Below are 21,484 nucleotides of genomic sequence, written 5' to 3'. Positions count from 1 at the left end.
ATATTTAGAGACAAAATAATGACTAAGAAATTTGCATCACTCAGATTATAAGGAGTGGCTTTTATTACGTAATCATCAAATACAGAGAAAAATCATTAATAAATGAAGAAAAGAAAAAAACACCTCCAAAAGAGATTGTTGTAGCACTGCAATAAACTAGACTATAATGTTATGTGTTTGATACTAGGTCATTGACGACTTTATGACCCTACCTGCCTTACTGTTGAGCAAGGCCTCAGTGTAATACATAATGTTCAGTTTTCAAAGCATAAGTGAGACCACTTAGTAAAAATGTAATCCCATTTTAACTGTAATTTGACACCCTAATTAAAATACATTTAAAATATGCTTATGGCTGCCTTAATCTGGTTTACTTTGGATGCCGTATTCCTTGAGACTTGTTTTGATATCTCCAGGAAAGTCATTCTAGCACACACAACATGTCCACCTGAGTGCACTGTGTTTCTGGAATCTGTCGGGTTTAATTATTGTTTTTGTACTGGAACACCTGGAATGTAATGAAATATGACCTCACTTTTTACTGTTATGCTTTGTATCATAACACTTATATGATTCACACTTCTTACTAGACATACGCTAAACATAGACAATACTGTGTAGTTCCTCTATTCATGTACACAGAGAAATTAAATAAAAATTTTAATTTCAAACATTAGTGTTCTCAAAACTGTCTGAGCATAGAGTTCATATGAAACACAGTAGGAACGATGTACTTCTAAAAGTTTGAAATACAGGTTGAGCATTCCTAATCCAAAATGTTAGGGACCAGAAGTATTTTGTATATTTTTGGATGTTGGAATATTTGTATATACATACTTAGATATCTTGGGGATGTGACCAAAGTCTAAACACAAAATTTAAGTTTAACATACACTTTATACACATAGGCTGAAGGTAATTTTATGCAGTATTTTTAATAATTTTGAACATCTAACAAAGTTTGAGCACAGAAGCATCAGCAGAATACTGTATCGGCTGGTAAATAACAACAAGAACAAACAACAGCAGACTTTCAGTCTGAACCTACAGTGTTATGTTTTGATTAAATGGATACTGTTGCTTCTAAGCTGCTTTTTTATTTCAGGGCGCTGCACAGCACTTTTAACAGTGCCACGCAGCCTGTTACTGCGCCACTCACTGCCCCTCCTGAACCTCTCAAAATTCCACCTTCCGTTGTATGTTTTTGACACTTCACAGTCCTTAGCACTTCACAGTGGACCACCTACCCCCTGCTCATCAGTCGTGTGTTGGTGATTTGCTGCGCACAATACTCAAAGGGGACACCTCTCTACTCATTGTCCTCGTGTTGGTGCTTTGTGGCACTTGATACTTCATGGGGGGGTTGATGAAAGTAGTCATAAAATGTAAGTACCAGCTAATCTATTAATCATACCCAATCTTCAGTACAAAAATTAAAGGGAACATTGGTGGGCAAGTGAGGTCAGGTGTGGAATTTACAGCTTGTGACATCATGCCAGTGCTTAATAGGTTTTGAAGCATTTTGGAATTTCAGGTTAGAAATGCTCAACCTGTATATGTGATGAGACAAATTATCTTGTTTTTACCTACCAGGTTAGGAGGTAGATAAAGCTGTGCATTTGTTACTAGCACTTTTAGTTTTCCCTCATTATTTTTACCCATTGATCAATAAATATATATTTTGGTATGAATGTTTGGACCACTTTGCACCTAGTAATACTTACACTTACATGAGTTCTACTCAACCTTTCACCAGTGAAACCAATGTCTCTTTAAAATGACCTTGAAGGGGGTGAATAAAATAGCACAGAAGCATCTATTTTTGACCTAAGTAAATGCAAATAAGAACAGTTACTTGAAAAAAAAAACACTTGTCACTGGTGCATAAATTAGCATGGGCTTAACCTTCATCACAAATTTGTTAAATTGATATGTCAGTCTGCACGTGTTTATCCCCTTTGCTGTTTGTCAGTGCATTTCACACTCTCAAAAACAAAAATCCTTTAAGGTAAGTCACTCTTAAGACTTTTTGAATGGGGCAATATACTGTAATAATAATGTAATTTCAGGAGAAATTATCCCTAAATGTTTTGTGTAGCAAAAGAGGGCAGCTGCATTAAAAACGACAGAAGGGAATAAGCACATTTTAGCAAAAGTCAAGTGGAGCCCAATACAGAACACTAGTTAGCACAGAAAGTACACAAGAGGCAAACAATACTCTGGTAATTAAATGATTACCTTACAAGCACTGCAGGCATAATATGCAACTTGATAGCAAAGTATGCTTAAAACCATAAAGAAAAAAAAAATTTAGGGAAAATTAAATGAAAAACAACTATCTGGCAATAGTCAGCTGTTTAAGTGACAGTTGTTTTCTGGCCTAAATGCACATCTCTTCATGACACAGCTGGCCATATATGGTGGGCCGGGTGGAATCAGCTAATTAACAACGCCGGCTTAAACAGGCACCTCATCTGGCAGTGTAGTTAGCTGCCTGTTGGTTCTCAGCAGGACCTAGTAGTACTTCTTATTCTCATCTCTAATGCTCTGCTGCCCACCTAATTTTGCCCTATTGAAAGTCACTATTTACCACAGCTTGAGACTCTCCTAGGGGGCTGAATTATTATCAAAGGATTACATGGATGTAGCCCTATTGCTCAGACATTTCAGTTTTCTTGTCTATGCCAGAACACTAATTAGCTGTGACTAATTAAGAAAAAATGTTGTAACTGGAACACACCATTTTAACCAGAAACCAGGGAGAAGAAAGGAAATTTAAAAAAAGCAGAATGCTGGTCAATCTGGCAAACCACATTCTTTGTCTTTCATTGGTCATAGTTCATCTTTCCTTTTGAAAATGTTTCTGTAATAATTAGCGATGCTGATCATTTATGCGCTTTTTTTTTTTTTGGCACTACTTTTAAGTAATCACAAGGAAGGCTGGCAGAAATGAAGTGCAGCATCCCTGAACTGTTTCTTTGAAACACAGAAGCAATAGCAAAGTGCCACACTGTTGCTCTTTTTTACTTTCGGCAATTAGACCTGTTGTATCTTTTACTTAAAAAAAATCTAAAAGGCATGTGAAATATTAGGTGTGACACATATTAACTGTTCATTTGCCAGAACGACAAATTAAAAACAACAGGCTTAGAAAAGGTTACACCAATAAGACAACATTTCAACTACTGGTGATTTGTTTTTGTTCATAGGTATATATTTTGTGTGTGTATACATAGATAATAAAATATATATATATGTATATTATACACACCTGCCCACACTGTATATATTAGTTCTATTGTGTGTATATGAATATAGTTTATACATAATTTTAACAGTAATTTGTGAAGTGGTTTATTTAAACATTTACATTTCTTAAACTGCACCCTATTCAAAGGAATATTTTATTTTTTAACAAATACAACCATAGAAAAATATAATCTATAACATAAGTTTTTTTTTTGTTTTTTTTTAAACAGAGCAGTGGCATTTATATCTATGTACCACTGTTTATGATTATGTATATGTGTATACACAAGGTATTTTGTATGTGCATGTTGGGGTACATTTATATGTATATATATATATATATATATGTGTTTGTTTATTTATATATATATATATATATATATATATATATATGTAAATAATCTCTTTCCTTCTTAAACATAGATTTTGCAATAAAATCAATAGGACACATAGGTTAACATTTTCAGCATAGAGGTCTTCATTTAATTGAGTTGAGGGTAAGGATTTAGAATTGTAAACACTGCCATCCCATCTTTAACATATTTGTGTGTTTCCCTTGAGAATTTTTTTTTCAACAACTGCTGTTTAACTTGTCAGAAGAATGCACGCTGTGCTGTGAAATCTCTTTTGAAAAACTGCCCAGAAACAACTTTAATCCTTGTTAGAAAATTGCAGAGTCTGGAGCTTACAAAAAGCCCATGCCTTGCTCTATTGTTGGGGCTCCCTAGCTCTGAGTGGAGCCCTTTACAGCTGCAGAAACAGAGCTCGGCTCAGCTACACTATTTAGGTGAGTGGAGTTTTGTCAGTGTCTATTGACAATGGCACTGTCTTTATTCAGTGCCTGTAGCAATGCTGAACACATCTAGGGATCAATGCCATCCATTCAGCTCCTTCCCCTTTTTTCTCCTTTATTGCAGAAGTTTGTTAATTCAAGACTAAAGGTAATCTTTAAGGAAGGGGGTGGGATGCAGAATGTTTGGCGGAGAAAAAAGTATAGACTGAGAGTGCTTACAGGCCCATTGTGGCAATTTCCATAGTCAGTGGCAACTGTTAGTACATAGGACTCTCTGTCACTGTTGACCTGTTTGCTACGAAAAATGCACAAGAGCTGGAGCTGCAGTATTTCAGCACTCTTTCATAACTGCTACCACCTTCTGAGTCCTTCAGCTCGCCCGTGTCTCCGAGGATCCTTTTAGATTGGGTTTGAAAACTTCACCATAAACACTAGATTAGACTGATGTTCTGTTTTCCGTGCTCCTGATGAGTTGTTGAACCTTCCTAAGGCTGAGAAACAAGTGCCAGCTTGATAGAAAGACAGGCCACTAATATGATTTACCAGCCTGAAGTCATGCACAATAAGTGTGAATAAATATAGAGGTCTTGCAATGTCAAACCTAGCAGTTTCCTTCCTTTTTTTTAGTCCTGGGAGAGATGTGTCAGGAAAATGAAGTGGGTAATGCATGCCCTTGCAAGTGCTAGCTGACCCATGAATAGAGAAATAATACTGATTTAGTTTTTTTATTAGGTGTGCTGGCAGAGGTAGCACAAAACTATAAATGAATCACAGGTGCGAAAATCCTCTTGGCTGTTACACTAATTACAGCAATTGGGGCACTTAAAGACACAAAAGATTGAGAAGAGCTGGTGTATACCTGTCACGCCTGAGCTCTGCATATAAATAGAGATGTGCACTGCTGCAGAGGGCAGCCCTTTTACATGCAACAATTACAAGAAATAAATGTGCTGATACATTTTTGATCTGATTTAAACAAGTGCAAACAGCCTATCTGGGATGTGACACAAAGACCTGAATACCTCTGACTTTAATGTGTTTAGCCTTACTATCATCCAGATATACTGTATGTGTTTTTTTTATGTGTTCATGTTTGTTTGAAGGCAGTGAGAAACGCAAGTTTTCTTAACATTAATGTGGTCTTTTTATTATCGATTTGTAATTTGGTATATTGATGGATTACAATGATTTGTCATCATTTTTCATAAGATATTGTAATGTTCAATTGGGAGCAAAATATTAAAATTAATATGGACTTTTGAAGAAGCAAGAACAGCATACTGAATGCTGATAGCCCTAAAAGACCCTCATTGGTGCTTTTTGGGGTTAGTGTGTGCCATTAGCCCTCGGTGTCGCACAGTTCTAGATCCTCTTCATCTTTCCCCATCCACTCTTTACCCAACTGCATGTTCAGATCTTACATTTCATCTCTGTTGGCTGCAGTTTCTTGTAATTAAGATTGGAAAGTAAATTAGTTTCAGTAACGACTGCATAGGTGTTATTTGTCTCACAAGGTGAAGAGGTAAATTACAAAAGTTAACAGAGTACAGGGTTATAACTGATAGCCCATGCATATAACAAATCTGCATGTCCTTTGTTTTTGTTTTGTTTTGTTTTGTTTTGTTTTTTTCTTTTTTCAGCACTGGTACTCTAGATCAATGAAAACTGTGTGTGTCTGGCTGACTGACAGACTTGATCTTCAGCTTCATATATATCAACTGAAAACCCTCATCAAGATTGTTAAGGTAAAAGACTGGCCAATATCAGTTATTTTGATGATTTAAAACTTAAATTATAAATAAAATTAAGTTATGATTTGAATACATTCTTGATTATCATGGTGCCAGTGAGTGCCGATGTATTACATGTTGGTCAGAATTACTTATAACTCTCTACATAATACAAGGCCACTAAAATTGCTACATTCTTACACACAAAAGACCTCTACCATAATGCTTTGCTGCTTAACTATACACAACACAACAGAAAAGGATAAAAATAGGCTGGAGCTGTGGTATACTGCGTGTGATGTATTATTAAACCTATTATGTGTAATGTTAAAACAAATGCAATGAAGATGGGCAATCAAATCAGCTTAATTATCTGACAAATCAGCTAGAAGTAAAACCCCAAATTATGGCAGTCCTAGGGCACTGCAGTTTGTATCCAGGGTTTAAATGATAATGTGTGCTTTTAAATTTATCTGCAAAGGAGTTTCTGTTCAAAGCAATACCAAACACCTTCTCTTTACCTTTTTTAACCTTTATTCAAAAATATTCATCTGGTTTCTTGATTAATATATCGCTTAATGTTACCTTACAGCCACATCTATGACCTGACGTTGACACCCATAAAGGGCACAGACTCTTCTTCAAAAACTGCTTTAATCAGATTTGATATTTTAGAGCATGAACCTACTGATTTACATTGAAATGGCACCCAGAAAACAGATGATTGTAATTCAGTGATCTAAATATTCCAATTTACTGTCATGTGTACACAGTACAGTGTTATTCGTACTTGCATGTATCCTCAGAACAGCTGACAATAATATAATACCAACAAAGAAACATACACCCACATACACAAGAAAAAAAGTAAATATACATAACATAGAGCATTTTATATATTTATATATATATAAACTGCATATACACAATACATATTTGAAAGTATTTGTTTTTTTTTTATGCATTATGTTTATTATTTTTCATCCTCCGTATGGTTTTATACTGTTTATATTTACCTCTGTCACATTTGTCTATCAGTCTTCATTAATTACTTGGCAACATATTCCTCATTTGCAATATATAAAAAAATGTTGATTTTTGTGAAATTCATTGTATGAAGAAAAGATATGTTGAATTGTCCATTATCTCCTTTTCTAGATTTTCAGGAAGTAATTTAACTAAAATCCATGGCATTCACTTCTATACCAGAAAATGTAGCTGATTTAATCAGGCTCCACTAGTATGAGGCGCTGCAGGCACACTAGTGTAGGTACCCTGGTACTTCTCCAGTTCTTGCTTTCACATTTCATACTCTTATTCTTTTATTTGTGCAGAAAGACAACTGATTATACCTCCCTGAGTGATCCATTTAGTCAGTCATCCATCCATCCATCCATCTTGAACCCACTTATCCAGGGCAGGGTCACAGGAACCTGGAGCCTACATCAGCAAGCATAGGGCACAAGCAGGAATAATCCATGCACAGGGTGCTAGTCCATCACAGGGGGAATGCACACACACACACTAGGGCTAATTTTAACAATGCCAACTCACCAAACCTGCATTGGTTTTTCAAACCTACTTACTTAATTCACGATCATGAAGAGTCAACAGAGGTGACAGTCCATCACAGGATACACCAACAGAGTATCTCACACACTTTCATTGGCATAAATAGAGTCCATTTTAAGTCTCCAATGAAGATAGCATCCATAGGATATGGCAGAAAACAGGAGTACCCAGGAAGAGAAATGCCAGGCAAATATGTGAACGTACAAACTCCTCACAGACAGTGCCTAGGCCAGGATTTAAACCATTGTCTACCCCTTCCTAAATGATAGACTTCTTATTTGACAATGTACACATAATAATGTTCACTATACAAAAGCCTGTCAAGCAACTGAGTAATTTTACATTTACGTTTATATCTGTTATTTAGTTAACTTAAAAAGGAACATAAAATAACAGTTTGAGTGGCACATTCTGGCTCTAGTGTGTTGTATTTCAACCAGGGTTCCTCCTATGGCTGGGGTTCAGATGCCATTATGCCTATTTCGTTCATTGTTTATGCTAAAAGTGTTTATTATTCTGTTTCTTTATATTCAAGCATCTTTTATTACATACCATATGCCTTGTGGGTGTCCCCATCCCCAAGAGGTGAGACCACCTGCCCAAAACTATCAAGGGACTTCCCTCAGTCCTATAAAGGCTAGAATATCCCAAAGTCCCTTGCGGTTCATTCAGAATATATTTATGATATGGTGAGTTTTTTTAGTGCTTATGTGTCATTGTGCTTTTGTGATTTACTGGATTTTTGAACCTGTGCTCTATTTTTGACTATTCTTTGGAGTTTGTATATTGGGGCTTTCTTTACTTTTGGGATTTCCTTTCGGAGTCATTGTCTTTTGTGCCTTTGTGCTACTCAGAACTTATTTATGTGCCATAAGGCATTTTTGTTAAAATAAATCTTTAATTATAAGATTCTTTATTGCCTTTTTGTGTGACTGGCTATGTTTTCCCCTCTAGTGGACATTTGGAGCAGTTATTAGGACTTTTGAACTTTTTGACTCTCAAGTTCATAACATGGGGTAGCAGACAAGAGGTTTGAAACTGAAATATGGGTCTAAACAGTCTTGTGTGACATTTTACTGCAAACCTTCTTGCATGGTCCAGCTCCCATCTATAACTTGAGTGATGTTTCTTTTAATAAATATTAGCTTGTTATTTCAAACTGAAGGAGTCAGTTCATTCAAACAGCTAGTAATATAGTTACAACTTTGTATATATAAAGCATACAGGATTAGGTCATGTTCTACCAGACACAACTTTGACTTTGATATGATTGTTGGTGCCAGACATAGTTCCTGTTTCACATAAACAGTCATGATCTACAGACTCCACATTTTACAGAGAATGGTACAATGAACAAAAAGAATCAAGCATCAATCAAACAAACTGTTGAGGGGCAACAGGAGTATTCTCAGTCCAAGCAATTACTGCAAAATGAGTGTGCTTAGCACATATCTCTCAAAAACATCATACACAACAACGTCATGGTTGACTGTTGAGATATTTTTGAATTTCTATAGGTTCTATATGGCTGTGACAGTGTCCATCTTTATGAAGATAGTCATGTTGTTGTCAACAAACTGTGATTGACCTATCTGAAGTATACTTATATATAGGATGAAAATTATTCAAGGTACAACCAAACTGGTGAAAAAGACTCGCCCATAAAGAGTTTTAACAAGCTGACCCTCTTACCCTACTTTAAGGAAATTTTCCAGAATAGGCAATGAACGAATGAGGTAAGGACACATAAAGGTAAATTAGAGCATGAAAGAAGAATGCTTATATGTAACTTATAATAAGAATTTTGCTGGGCTCTGTACATTTGACAATACTACTACTTTGAAAAAAGTCACAAAGCACATGGTCATGTTGCAAATTTCCTGATCACTCTCAGAGAGCCAGGAAACATACAGCAAGGTCAATGGGCGCAGGTGAGCAAGCTTTTCTTTTATCTGGTTATATTCTTGATTTTTGCATTCAGATATGGAATTTAGGGGTATGTGTTAACATATTGGTTTAGTAATAGAAGTAATAAGAAGATTAACATACTATTAGGATATTAAAAAAAAAAAAGTTGAATTCGCAGTACTATAGCATCATCATCATCATTATTATTTAATGTTTCTCATTTTTGTTTCTTTACATCATTCATTCAGCATTTGTTTTTGTGTTTTTTTTTCACATGACTGTTCAAGCTTTTCATTTTTTTTTTTTTTTTGTAATTTGTTTTTTTTATTAATATGCCTTTATCCCAACCACTATAGGCAGACAATACAGTTCTAACACTGAATCAAGTTTTACTTTAACTTATTAAAAAGAGCAGGGACATTTATAGGCTGCACATTTACAAAGCCCATATAGTGAACTAAAAATTTAGTGTTGTTTTTTTCCTGTAAATATATTGTAGTGACGTCTTCATGTGTGGAGAATAGAAAACATATGAGTTGCTAATGTAGGCAACCAAGGGAAAAAAAAGTTTATGAAGGAGTGAGGGTCAAAAGAGAAGAGAAGTAAGGTCTGTACAGAAAAGAACAGATGACAAGAAATAATGGTGTGAACTATGTACACTGTCCACCCTTTTCTGTTTTGTCCATGGTAGATGCCTTAACTGATCTGTGCTAGCATTTAAACTGTTTGAGGAATGCTGTGACTCCTGACTTATCTTTGACCTGAAGACCTCACTTCCTCCTCTGCTTCACCCTCCCTCCCCTTTTGCTTCTAGCAAAGTAACACCTATGCTCACAGCCATAGCATCTAACACCTAAACTCAAGCTAAATAGAGCACTTCCTAGCCCCATCTTCCTTGCTGAATTTTCCTTCATTAGCTTCACATCTCTTTCTCCATGCCACATGTAATCCTGTCTTTATCCTGTGTAGGACATTATCCCTTCTTCACTCGTTCATCCATCCTGTTGGTCACTGCTGCTTACTGTGTGCTCTGCTCACTGCTTCTGCTGGCAGCCTTTATTTGCATAAAGTGACAAGCTCCAAACAGCCAGCTAGCACTATTTCTCTCTGACTTCATCTCAGCACTGCACCGATAAAAGGACGCAGTGCGCGAGCATAGCCTACTCACTACAGTATTGTTGTTGTCAAATTATAAAAACCACAGGTCAGCTAGTTTTCTTTCTATAACGTCACCAAATTATGGTTAAATCAATCAAAGCATTTTTTACATTTTGAGATACTTAGTTTTTCTATTGAATGGCTGTTATATACATAGACAGTAGAGAGAGAGAGAGATAGATAGATGTAGTAAGTGAGCAAATGAGTCAGTCAAGTTTGCATTTTATATACTGTATGTAGCCTAATGAAATGACATTTGAAGTGTTTTATACACTTCTGGCAATCACGCTGTAAAAAAGACACAGCAGCCTGAAGAGGTGTGCAAAGTGAATGTCCAAGTGGTGTCCAAGTGGCCTTCATGGACTGAAGCGCATGTTTGGCACAGAAAATTGCATTCAGACTTGAACAGGGAAAGGTGTTGAGTGTTTCTAGTAGAATTTTTTTTTTTTTTCAGTTAAATGGTCAATTACACACTCATTAATAAAATGAAAGGTAAATTGGACTGGGGCAATTTCACTACTGAGAAAGTTACAACAATTTTGCTTCCATATTCTAGTGATGACCCCATCCACACTTTATCAAGTTCAGGTATCATTTAGTCTCTTTGGGTTTTCTATGTTATGCAGAAGACAGGTAAAACTGATCTAAGGTTCTTCTTTACTTAACATTTTGCAAATGTGATGGTATTTGTATTACAATATCTTCATTTATTAAAATGATTATTGTACTTCCTTATCCAAAGCAGTGCACAAATCAGAGGTACAGTATATTGTAATGGAGAGCACATTTCTAGAACTGCTGCTCTAGCAGAGGATTGTTCTTGCTTATTAACACGTGATGAGTGAGTAGCAAGGATGGAGCTAATAACCTTGTAGCTCACAGTCTAACGTAACATCTTTGCAAGTGGACCTCACAGTAGACCATTACCATTACCAGCTGCTTTCAGCCTTGTTTTTAAAATGGTCCATCAATTCACCGACATAATCAAATTCATTTTTCTTATTTTGTATTTATTGTATTTGCTGCAGAAGACTTACCGTGACTTCAGACTTCAAGGTGTGTTAGAAGGAACCCTGAACAACAAAGCCTATGATACCATTTACAACCGGCTCACTTTGGAGGAGGCCACCGTGTCAGTGACTGATGGTAGTGGTCTTCAAGGAATTTCCATGAGAGACAGTGATGAAGAGGATGAATAACATCAGAAGGAAATGAGGATGAAAAATATGTGATCAAACCGTGCCAATTTTTCTCACTGTAAGCCAATGGTCACATTTTTGTATGTGCTGCATTTGTATTCATAGCAACTTTGAAAAATTGTAAAGGGAACGATAACGCCAAGGATATGTAGGTAAACTTTATACTACAAAAAAGTCTGAGAAAGTAAGAATGGGAAATAGACAACATGGGGGTAATTTTTAGCATCTTCATTGAAAATCTATAAATGTTTCCTGGTTTCTTTTATAATCATGATTCTTTGTTTCATTTTCGTTGTCAAAGGTGAATCAACTGCAGATATGTACAATGAATGGCTGGTCTTACTGTAAGTTGCAATGTATTTTGCAAATTACAATTAATGTTCTCTTTACAAGTGACTTATTAGGTTCTTCTTTTAAAAACTATATTAAAAAAAAAAGAAAAGAAAAAGCTGTGTCACTGTGCGGGTTTGCCGAACATGATGTCTTTGTTTCAGAGGCTTAATTTTGACACAAACCTTAGGTAAAATTGTAATAGTTTTGTGGATATTTTTAATCTTAGGGGCAATGGATTAAAGCACTATATCCAACATTGTTTGGACAGTAGTTATTTTCTCTATGTTTGTGCTTCTGCTCAGTATCAAAAATGACCTGAAGATGGCTAACCCTACCATGTGTATTCATAGGCTCATACTGTACATTCCTCAGGTGTCTTGTGTGTAAAGTTCACTGCATTCTTCTTGAAGAATTAATGATGTTTAATAGTGTGGGGTCCTTCAGTTGGTCTGCCTTAGCTGAGTCCATTATGAAGCTTGATAATTATACATGGTTTCAACTTTATAAGATCCATAGATCATCTTGATACCTTCTTCAGATGTAAATTTTATGCTGTCGTAATAAAGTGTTTTCATTTGTTAACATGTGTGGATTTCACTTTTTATCTGCTGTAACAATGAAAGAGAATGCAATGCAAAAAAATGCACTAGTGAATGAATATTGATTATTTAGTTTATTATTCATTTCCACAACAGATATGGACTTTATATTTCTTTTTTTAAATATAATGTTTTAGCATTTAATGATTATGCATTTCATTCAGCGATAAATCGAAGCCAGTAATTTCATATGACTAAGTTTTCTAGTCAGTCCAACTTGACACTGGCACCAGCAAGCAAGTTTCATAATTATTTTTATCACATGAAAGTCATGGATTCAGCACAGAAATGTATTATAGTTAAATAGGAAGAAGAGAGATAAATAAACAAAATGGAACATAGACAACTGAATAAGTGAAGAAGCAGTACAACTGACCAGTGATAACAGATTTCTGCTCAGCCTAGAAAGTAAATATGTCTTGATTTGAGCAATTAATTATATTTATTTTGTGAAACCATTTCCTAGAAAATGGTCTGAATATTTACTGCCCAGAAACAAAGTTGCATTTTGAAATTTCAAACTGTCGGCCACCCCCTCATCTTCCGCTTATGGGATTTTTGATTTCTTTTTTTGTCATCTCATCAGCTTGCATTGTGCACACTGTGGCAATTGTTGGAATATGTACTGAAATATTCTTCCAGTCCTCTTGCAATGCAAGCTGTCAGTTCTGCTTGGTTTGGCAGTTGCCTTTGGCAGTGTTAACACCCCAGCCTCTCTTTCCAGGTATAATCAATGAGTCGGAATTCCAGCAGTGAATAAAGGGTCCCAAAAGATACTCATGCTTCTCTGACATAAGGTGGAAAAAAAATGCAAAAACTAAAAAGCTGAAATACTTCAATCTTGCTGTCCAAGTTTTCCAATCCCTAATGCGATCAAGGCAGAGCCATGCACACATAAAAAGCACTACATTTCAATTTTAGACAGGCAAAGCTGTGGGTAGTGAAATTTGTTGCTTTGATTATTCCTTATTTTACATCATGTGTCTCTTCAATACATATTGAAAAATGAAAAAATTCAATTTATACAAGTGGGAGTAAACTTAATTATGCTGCTGAGTCACTCAACAGTCATTCACTAACATCAAACCATACATAAAAAATAAATCAGATTATATTTTGTTACATTTTGTACTTTCCCTTTATCTAATTACGTGATCATAAGGAGTGTCCACAGCATGGACATAGCAATGAGCGATCTGAAGGATGTGCTGACCTTAGCACGCTTAAAGTCAGTCAGTCGGTCAGTCATCTTCCAACCTACTATATCCTAACACAGGGTCACGGGGGTCTGCTGGAGCCAATCCCAACCAGCACAGGGTGCAAGGCAGGAACAAATCAGCCCACACTAGGGCACACACACACACACCAAGCACACAATAGGGACAATTTAAGATCGCCAATGCACCTAACCTGCATGTCTTTGGACTGTGGGAGGAAACCCACACAGACACGGGGAGAACATGCAAACTCCGCGCAGGGAGGACCCGGGAATTGAACCCTGGCACTACCACTGCACCACCGTGCCACCAAACTCTGATAGGAAGAGATCTGGCAGACCCAAACTCACAACCCAATCAGAAGACAAGTTTCTGAGGGCCACCAGCTTGCATGATATGCACCTCACGGCACAACAACTTCAAGCACAGCTTAATAGTGCTCGAAAAAAGCAAGTGTCAGTTTCTACTGTGAAGAGGAGACTTTTTGGAATGGCTTTCTTACTGCCATTCGCCCTGCCATACCTGCAGCACAAAGTCTCCTCTTTACAGTAGAAACTAAGAAACTGCCTTTGGATTGTGCAGGACACCATACTCACTGACTCTGACTTTTTTTTTTGCAATTTCTCCAAATTAAAGGCCTACACTTCTAAAGTTAATAATGCTCTGTTTCATTTAATTTGTTAATGGCCATTTTCTTGCCACTATTACTGGAATTAACAATGTTTTACAGCATAATATTGTTCGAGTAGTAACACAGTCTGCTCCAACTTTGTTTTAAGACAGACAGAGGTTTCTTAAGTAATCAGTGAAGTTGGGACACCTGTGCAAATTGTTTGCTTCAACTTGCAAGGCTTAATTGATGCAGAACATCTGTAGGTAGTAACCTATTAGGTGCTGAAGAAGGCCCATTTGTAATATTCTGAAATGCCCTATTTTCAGTTTTTGCTAACCTAAACTTTAAATTTAAGTCTCTGTCCGTTTACTGCTTACCTTTTTACTATTTAGGTCATTCATTGCATTTCAGCTTATAATTTGCCTAATAACATCCCTAAGCTGAAGCATGGCAGTGGCAGCATCACAATATGGAAATGCTTTTCAGGGACAGGGAGACTGGTCAGAACTGGATGGAAGGATGAATGCAGACATGTCCATGAAGACATCTGCTTCAGAGTACACACAACCACAGATTAGGGCAATGGTTCGCCTTTCAGTATCAGAATGACTCGAAGCATACAGGACAAGACAATGTTAGAGTGACTTTGGGACAAGTTTCTCACAGTCTTTGAGTGCCCTGCCAAAGCCCATAGAACATCTGTGAAAAGACCTGAACTTGCCAGTTTAATACACGGGTGTGTCAAACATTGTGAGTTCTTATTAGTTCATTGTGAATGGCCCAAGTAAATTTTAATTACATTTTAAGCCTGTAATAGGTATTCTAAAACGTTTGACCAATTTTTGTGTGTGTGTATATATATATATATATATATATAGAAAAATATATATATATATATATATATATAGTACATCATTTCTGTATAAACTATATAATGTGTAAAGTAAATTACCTTGTATGATTACCATTTTAATTTCATTCCCTTGTTTCTTATCTTAATTTTAGTTACAATTAACCGAAGGTCTCTAGCTTACTACTTAATTACTTAGAAAAGCATACCTCTTTATGATTTAATTGGATATTTCAGAGAAGAAGCCTCTGTCATATCACATCTCAGGTCAAAACATCACTTAAATTACAGCCCATAAAAGAAGATCCTATCCCTTTGGTTTTGCATATTTTGTCAGACAGTTCATTAGAGGTTTTCTGAGTCTTTTCAGCTCAGCAGTCATGCTTGATTTCTAAATTGACTAACTGAACTGTGAAAAGTTGCTATATTAACCATTGTTATTTAGGCTTTGAGTAGCACTGTTCGATTCTTGATGTGTATTAGTTCTTAGGCTGAGCCTTTCCCAGTAGGCCAATCTGGCCGTATTTAAGGTGGTGACTATTAGGAGTGTAATATTTAAAGTGATAGCTTTCACATTCTTTGGTGTTATACAAATCTTTGTAGGTATATAGGTAAATATGTCTTTGCAGGTTCTTCTCTAACAGACACGAGTCACAGTCTTGCACCTTTTAAGCTCTTTTTACAAGACAACCTTATATTCTAAACATAATGAATGAGATTATTGTGATATAGCCACCTAACGGTGTCCCTAACTCCAGTCCCATCTTAGTGACTAGCTATGTGGACATTGCACGTGCTCCTAATGTCAGTGCCACTGTTAATTTATCAACTGGTACTTCTGTTCTCTGTCTACACCCCGGAGGTAAGAATTTTAGTTTAACTGCTGATTCTGAACTATTCCTGTGTGGGTACGAATATGTACACGAATAGCTTTACGCTGGTTCTAGAACTTATGTTCAGTGAATGAGAAATCCTCTTCTAGACTAAAGAACCTGTGATTTTTGGATAATGTTAACCATTTTGTTCTGTTCCTCTTAGCCAATTATTCAAATACATTATAATCGAGTGTTCATTCTGTCTGTTGTTCCATGAGCATTGTTTGTTTTTATTATTCATTTGTTTATTTGCATTTGTAGTCATCTAAAGGTTAAACTGGTTGGCGACAGAACTAGTAACCTTACGTGTGAATGTCTGAAGACTTACGTACAAAGCTGCTGTAGTTGGTGTAAGATCTATACCGGTTCTGAGTGAGCCAACTGGGGAAAAGCCAGATGAAACAGTTCAAAACTCCAACTAGAATATATCGTAAGCCTAGATTCAATAAGCTCCCTTGCAGTGAATATCTGAGCTCCTCATTGTAATAATAATAATAATTAATAATTCTTTACATTTATATTGCTCTTTTTCTCATTTGTACAACGTATTTCGCTTTCCTGAAGCCCATCTCCAGTGTGATGAGACAGCTGTTATATTTAATGCTACATTTTAATGGCATTGTACACAAAGCACACTGGCTTGTGCAGAATATCTCCTCCTTAAAATGGGATGACAAGAATTTAAAGATCTCTGTATTATATAATGTAATCCTGCTGTTGAACTGGTTTATTTTTAGAGTTTCTCGCTGTTTTGTCTATCTGATGAATGTAGACAGTATCCCTTCATAAGACTGGTATGTTTTTCAGCTAGATGGCAGTAACACATAATTATTTTGAGTAAGTCAGACCGGAAAAATTCTTTTTCTGTTGTATTTTAAACATTGCTGAATATAATGCTGAAAAAGAGTCAAATACATTTCCGTGTTGACATGTAAAATTATTGAAAAGGTATTTTGATCTGTGACGCACGTACAAAACTTAACAATTATATCAGAACACTTAAAAATCTAACAAAGAGCTGTCATCATTTGTATTGCCTTTGCACGCTCAGTCTTTCTGGGTAAGGATTTTGACTGCCTTTGAGTTCTGTATTTATAATCCATACTTTTCATAAGCTGTCGATTGTTCTAGACAGACTTTTAAAACTATGCAAAATGTTTTAATTTATTTAAAAAGAGAGCCACAAGTTTATTGACGTCTTTTTTTTGTTTTGTTTTGTTTGTGTTTGGTTCGTTTTTAAAGTATTATAAAATTGATCCCATTTAGCATAGTGTGCCGTGGACTGTAAAATGGTTAGCACTGCTGCCTTACGCCTTCAGAGATCTGAATTCAGGTCCCCGCTTGACTGTGTGTGAGTGTGCATGTTCTTATTGGACACTCGTGGGTTCTCTGCAGTTACATGCCTTGTCTCAAGTGACTTTCATGTTGGGTGAATTCCCAATTCTGAATGTTCTGCTGTGAGTAATGTGTCTTTTAAGAACACCAGCTATGGTCATGGTATTTTGACAGGTTCAGCTTCTGCAGATCTTTACTCAAACAATGTGTGCATAAATTACACAGTACTATTAAAAATTAAATTAGTGATCTGATTTGGACCAGCTCAGGTTTCTAACTAGCCAAAAACTTTAAAAGAGTGGTTGCAAATAGATAAGCCAAGCCATTTAAAGAATACTTTTGATATTCTTCAAGTCTAAGTCATTTATTCACAGCCATGTTATTCCTTAATTTGCTAATGGAAATTGGATTACATTGTATTAGGTGAAGTAGTTTTTAATAATTCAATAAACACCATGTCTGTTCTTAAAGTTTAAAATGGAGTCTACAGGGCACTGGACCGAAGGTGAAAAAGAAGCCTTAACTCTTAGTGAATATATCCACTTTGAGATGTTAGAAAGCTTGCCTTTCACATTTCTGAGGTATGTTAATGGCAGCAAATTGGAAGTAATCCCTTTCACCACCGATTCTCTGCTCTGTTTTTTCTGTTCTTTTCTCCATTTGCAGTGGTCATTGTGGGTGGAATTTTCAAGTAAATGAGGCAGTAAAATAGCACATTACACACATGTCAGAAACTGTTCAAAATGTGTGTATCCATGATGTGAAAATAAAATGAAACAAACAAGTGTTTACAGTTTCTGTCATTGATCCCCTTGTAGTAATTGTGGATTTTAGAAGTTACGGCTTGTAGTGTGACGCATTAAAAACCTGCAGAGAGCTGAGCTATGAGTTTGTGGTGCTCATATTTCCCGAGGCCACTACTGGCAGCCTAAGAGGCCATTCCAGCATTCCCGATCATTTCTGAAGCCTACTATCCAGCAGAGTCACTGCACTACAGCGGAAAGTGAAGTCGAGTGAAAAACAGAACTGTATAGTAACAGAGCAAGATGCAGAGGACAGGGAGATATGGAACAAGATGATCCGCGGTGGCAACTCCTAACGGGTGCAGCCGTAAAAAGAAGAAGAAGACAGGACTAGCAATGGAAATCTTGTTGAGTGGCAACACGGCCTACTACATAGATGAGCAGCTAGCACTCACGTAAGGTAATGCGACGGTAGTTCAGTCATTAACTTTTGCTGCTTGACAGATCTAGTGCCCTGGCTTTGAATCTCATTCCTGGTGGTTGTTCTTGTGGTATTTGCACCATCTCCCCAAGCAATAACCAATGGGGTTACCTCCTTCATCCCTTCAAATTAGGTGAGTGGGCATGAAATGATAACTTATTTGTCCACCGTCTGACAGCACACATCACCCGAAGGGTGAAACGATACAACAGGGGGAGACTGGCAACGGGCCTGTGAAGAGCACAGCCACACTTCTGTTTTTTCTTTCTCCTCCAAGACTGACACGGATACGCAGTTTTATAATATGTACACAGATCAATATTTGGAAACATTCCTGATTTGCAAATGGATCTGTTGGGTAAGTTTTAAGACTTTTGTTTTGATATTTGCCCCATAGACAACATTTCAAATCAAAAGAACAGGCATAGTAAGATTTATATAAATAAAAAAAAAAGCTTCACTTAAGAACACAATTTTTGCAGTAAATTCCTGTGTACCAGACTGTGCATACCTTGAGAGTCTGCGTAGGAAAAGTGGATTTGAAATTGGATGAATTAATTGATTACATTTACAGAACGCTTGCCCAGCCTACTCAAAGTACTTTGTATGGATAGTGGGGTCCCATTTCGTCCACCACCGATTGACGGGTCATGACGGGGGACGGGGGGGAGAATTTGACAGAAAAATTTCAGAACTTATGCTTTAATAGGCAATATCATTTTTATAATAAAAAAACAAAACATGGGAATTGAAAGATGTGTGCAGTGGCAGATCTAATAAGCAGTCAGATCATTACAATGCCATGATGGAGTGTGATGTTAATAACTAGACAGATTGGTTAACTGGTAAAAACAAAACTCCAGGTCATCCTTAAAACAAAGGCTTATTACATTAAGAATGGAGAAAAACTTTATAAATGTCAGATTTGTCAAACTCCGCCTAATTGCTTTGTAGGTGTGAATAATGGTTATGAAATAATTCAGACTAGAACAGTTAATTTCCTGCATGTGGTATTTTATATAGCTTAATTAAAATTAGTCATCAAAATGCTAAGTGGGGAAGTTCTCTTAACTTTTTTCCAAAACAAAGAGAAGTTTTCGACTTTAATCATCTGAGATAATGAATAAGCACATTAGTGACTGCAAACCTGAAGCTGTCTGACTCTTGTAAGATAAACAGCATGTAATTCAGCTTGAAACTGGCAGACAATGCATTGTAAGGTTTTAAAAGTAACTGAGCGAGCACGTCATTTTGAAAGGCCTCCACAGAGTGAAGGCAGTTTAGACAAGCAATGCATCTGGCAAAAGTAAAAGAGGGCCCTGTTTGTGATGATCATGTAAGTGTAGCTGTGTTTCCCAAAATTAACAAAGCTCAGCAGCTCTAGTATGTAATTCTGGCAAAAGCTTGACAAGTTGAAATGATTCCACAGACAAAATATCTTTGTTTTAAAAACTTTAGTAAAACTTCAAACTAAAACAGTTCACATGAAAATAGAGAAAAGATTGGTATTGCAAGAAAAGAAAAGTTCTACTTAAGGCTTATATCTTGTTTCATTCTTTAAGTTACTTATACAGTTGAATCATTTCTAAACGGTCAGAAAACTGTACGCATATCCCATCTCTGAGTTGAAAATGGGTCTTACAAGTCCCCGTATACTGGGACCTGTCCTAAACAACAACTGACGCGGTTAACATACTGTATCTCAGTTATAGCAAGAACGTTCTCTCTCTTATTATCTTACAGGGGGCAAAAGACTACACCATTGTCTATGGCAATTAAAGAAAATGATATTCTGTTCAAATTAAGCACACACTAATATTTCAATCTTTATTGTCATCTGTACAAGTACAAGTACAATGAAATGCTTGCTTGCATGTGCCCCTGCAGACACACACACAATAAATAAATGAACATAAATAAGTAAATAAATAAAACCAGAATCCTAGGAATAAATAGAGACAGTGACAGAAGTATATGTGCAGGTAGCAGTGGAGGTGACACAAGGTTACAGATTGTTCATGAGTCTGATTGCAGTTGGGTAGAAACTGTTCCTGAACCTGAAGGTGCGCATCCGAATGGACTTTAAACGCTTCCCAGATGGGAGGAGGGTGAAAAGTGACAGTGCAGGGTGGCTGGGGTCCCGCCTGATATGGTTCACTTTCCTGAGACTGCGTGTAGTGTGGCTGTCATGGATTGCAGGGAGCTGTGTGCCTGTGATCTGCTGTGCTGTGTACACCACATGCTGCAGAGCTCTGCAGTCCTGAACTGAGCAGTTGCTGTACCAGGATGTGATGCACCCTGTCAGGATGGATTCCACAGTACATCTGTAGAATTTGCACAGGGTTGTGGGGGACATCCAGGCTCCTCCTGAGGAAGTAGTTAGAGGCGTTGTTGGGCTTTCTTGACTACTGCAGCAGTGTGACTTGACCATTTAAGGTGATCAGTGAGGGTGACTCTGAGGAACCGAAAGCTGCTGACCTGCTCCACAGCCTCACCTCCGATGTAGATGGGGCTGTGCTCTGTTGCCTGTTTGCGGAAATCCACAATCATCTCCTTAGTTTTGCTAACGTTAAGGGTGAGGTTGTTGTCCTGACACCATTCTGACTGGAGTCTGACCTCCTCCCTGTAGGCCGTCTCATTGTCCTCGCTGATCAGACCTATTACAGTGGTATCGTCAGCAAACTTGAGGTGTTAGAGTATGAGTTTAACTTAAAGTGTTAACTTTCTAAGACTGGCTCTTACAGTAAGAATGAAATTAAAAACTGTCAAAGATGGGCACTATCCAACTGCTGAGATGATTGCAACAGTTAGAAAAATCTGCATGAATGT

At 36.8% G+C, this 21,484-nt stretch overlaps 1 protein-coding gene and 1 long non-coding RNA gene across 14 annotated transcripts in view; one reads left to right on the top strand and one right to left on the bottom strand.

Moving 5' to 3' along the window:
- cadps2 (Ca++-dependent secretion activator 2) overlaps positions 1-12,524 on the top strand; it is a 795,011-nt gene extending 782,487 nt beyond the window's left edge. For all 13 annotated transcript variants that reach the window (XM_039761141.1, XM_039761136.1, XM_039761130.1 and 10 more), the window contains 2 exons: positions 5,683-5,787; positions 11,439-12,524. In XM_039761141.1, the coding sequence (XP_039617075.1) occupies positions 5,683-5,787; positions 11,439-11,609 (276 nt within the window). In that variant the 3' untranslated portion in view covers positions 11,610-12,524. The remainder of the gene's footprint in view (positions 1-5,682; positions 5,788-11,438) is intronic.
- The window catches only part of LOC120533971, an 89,066-nt gene that overhangs the window by 46,248 nt on the left and 21,334 nt on the right, over positions 1-21,484 (bottom strand). The gene's annotated exons all lie outside the window — the stretch shown is intronic.

Source organism: Polypterus senegalus, chromosome 8 (assembly GCF_016835505.1).
Source record: "Polypterus senegalus isolate Bchr_013 chromosome 8, ASM1683550v1, whole genome shotgun sequence".
NCBI classification, from domain to species: domain Eukaryota; kingdom Metazoa; phylum Chordata; class Cladistia; order Polypteriformes; family Polypteridae; genus Polypterus; species Polypterus senegalus.
The sequence above is the reverse complement of the archived record's forward strand: the minus strand, read 5'-3'. Positions and strand labels throughout refer to the sequence as shown.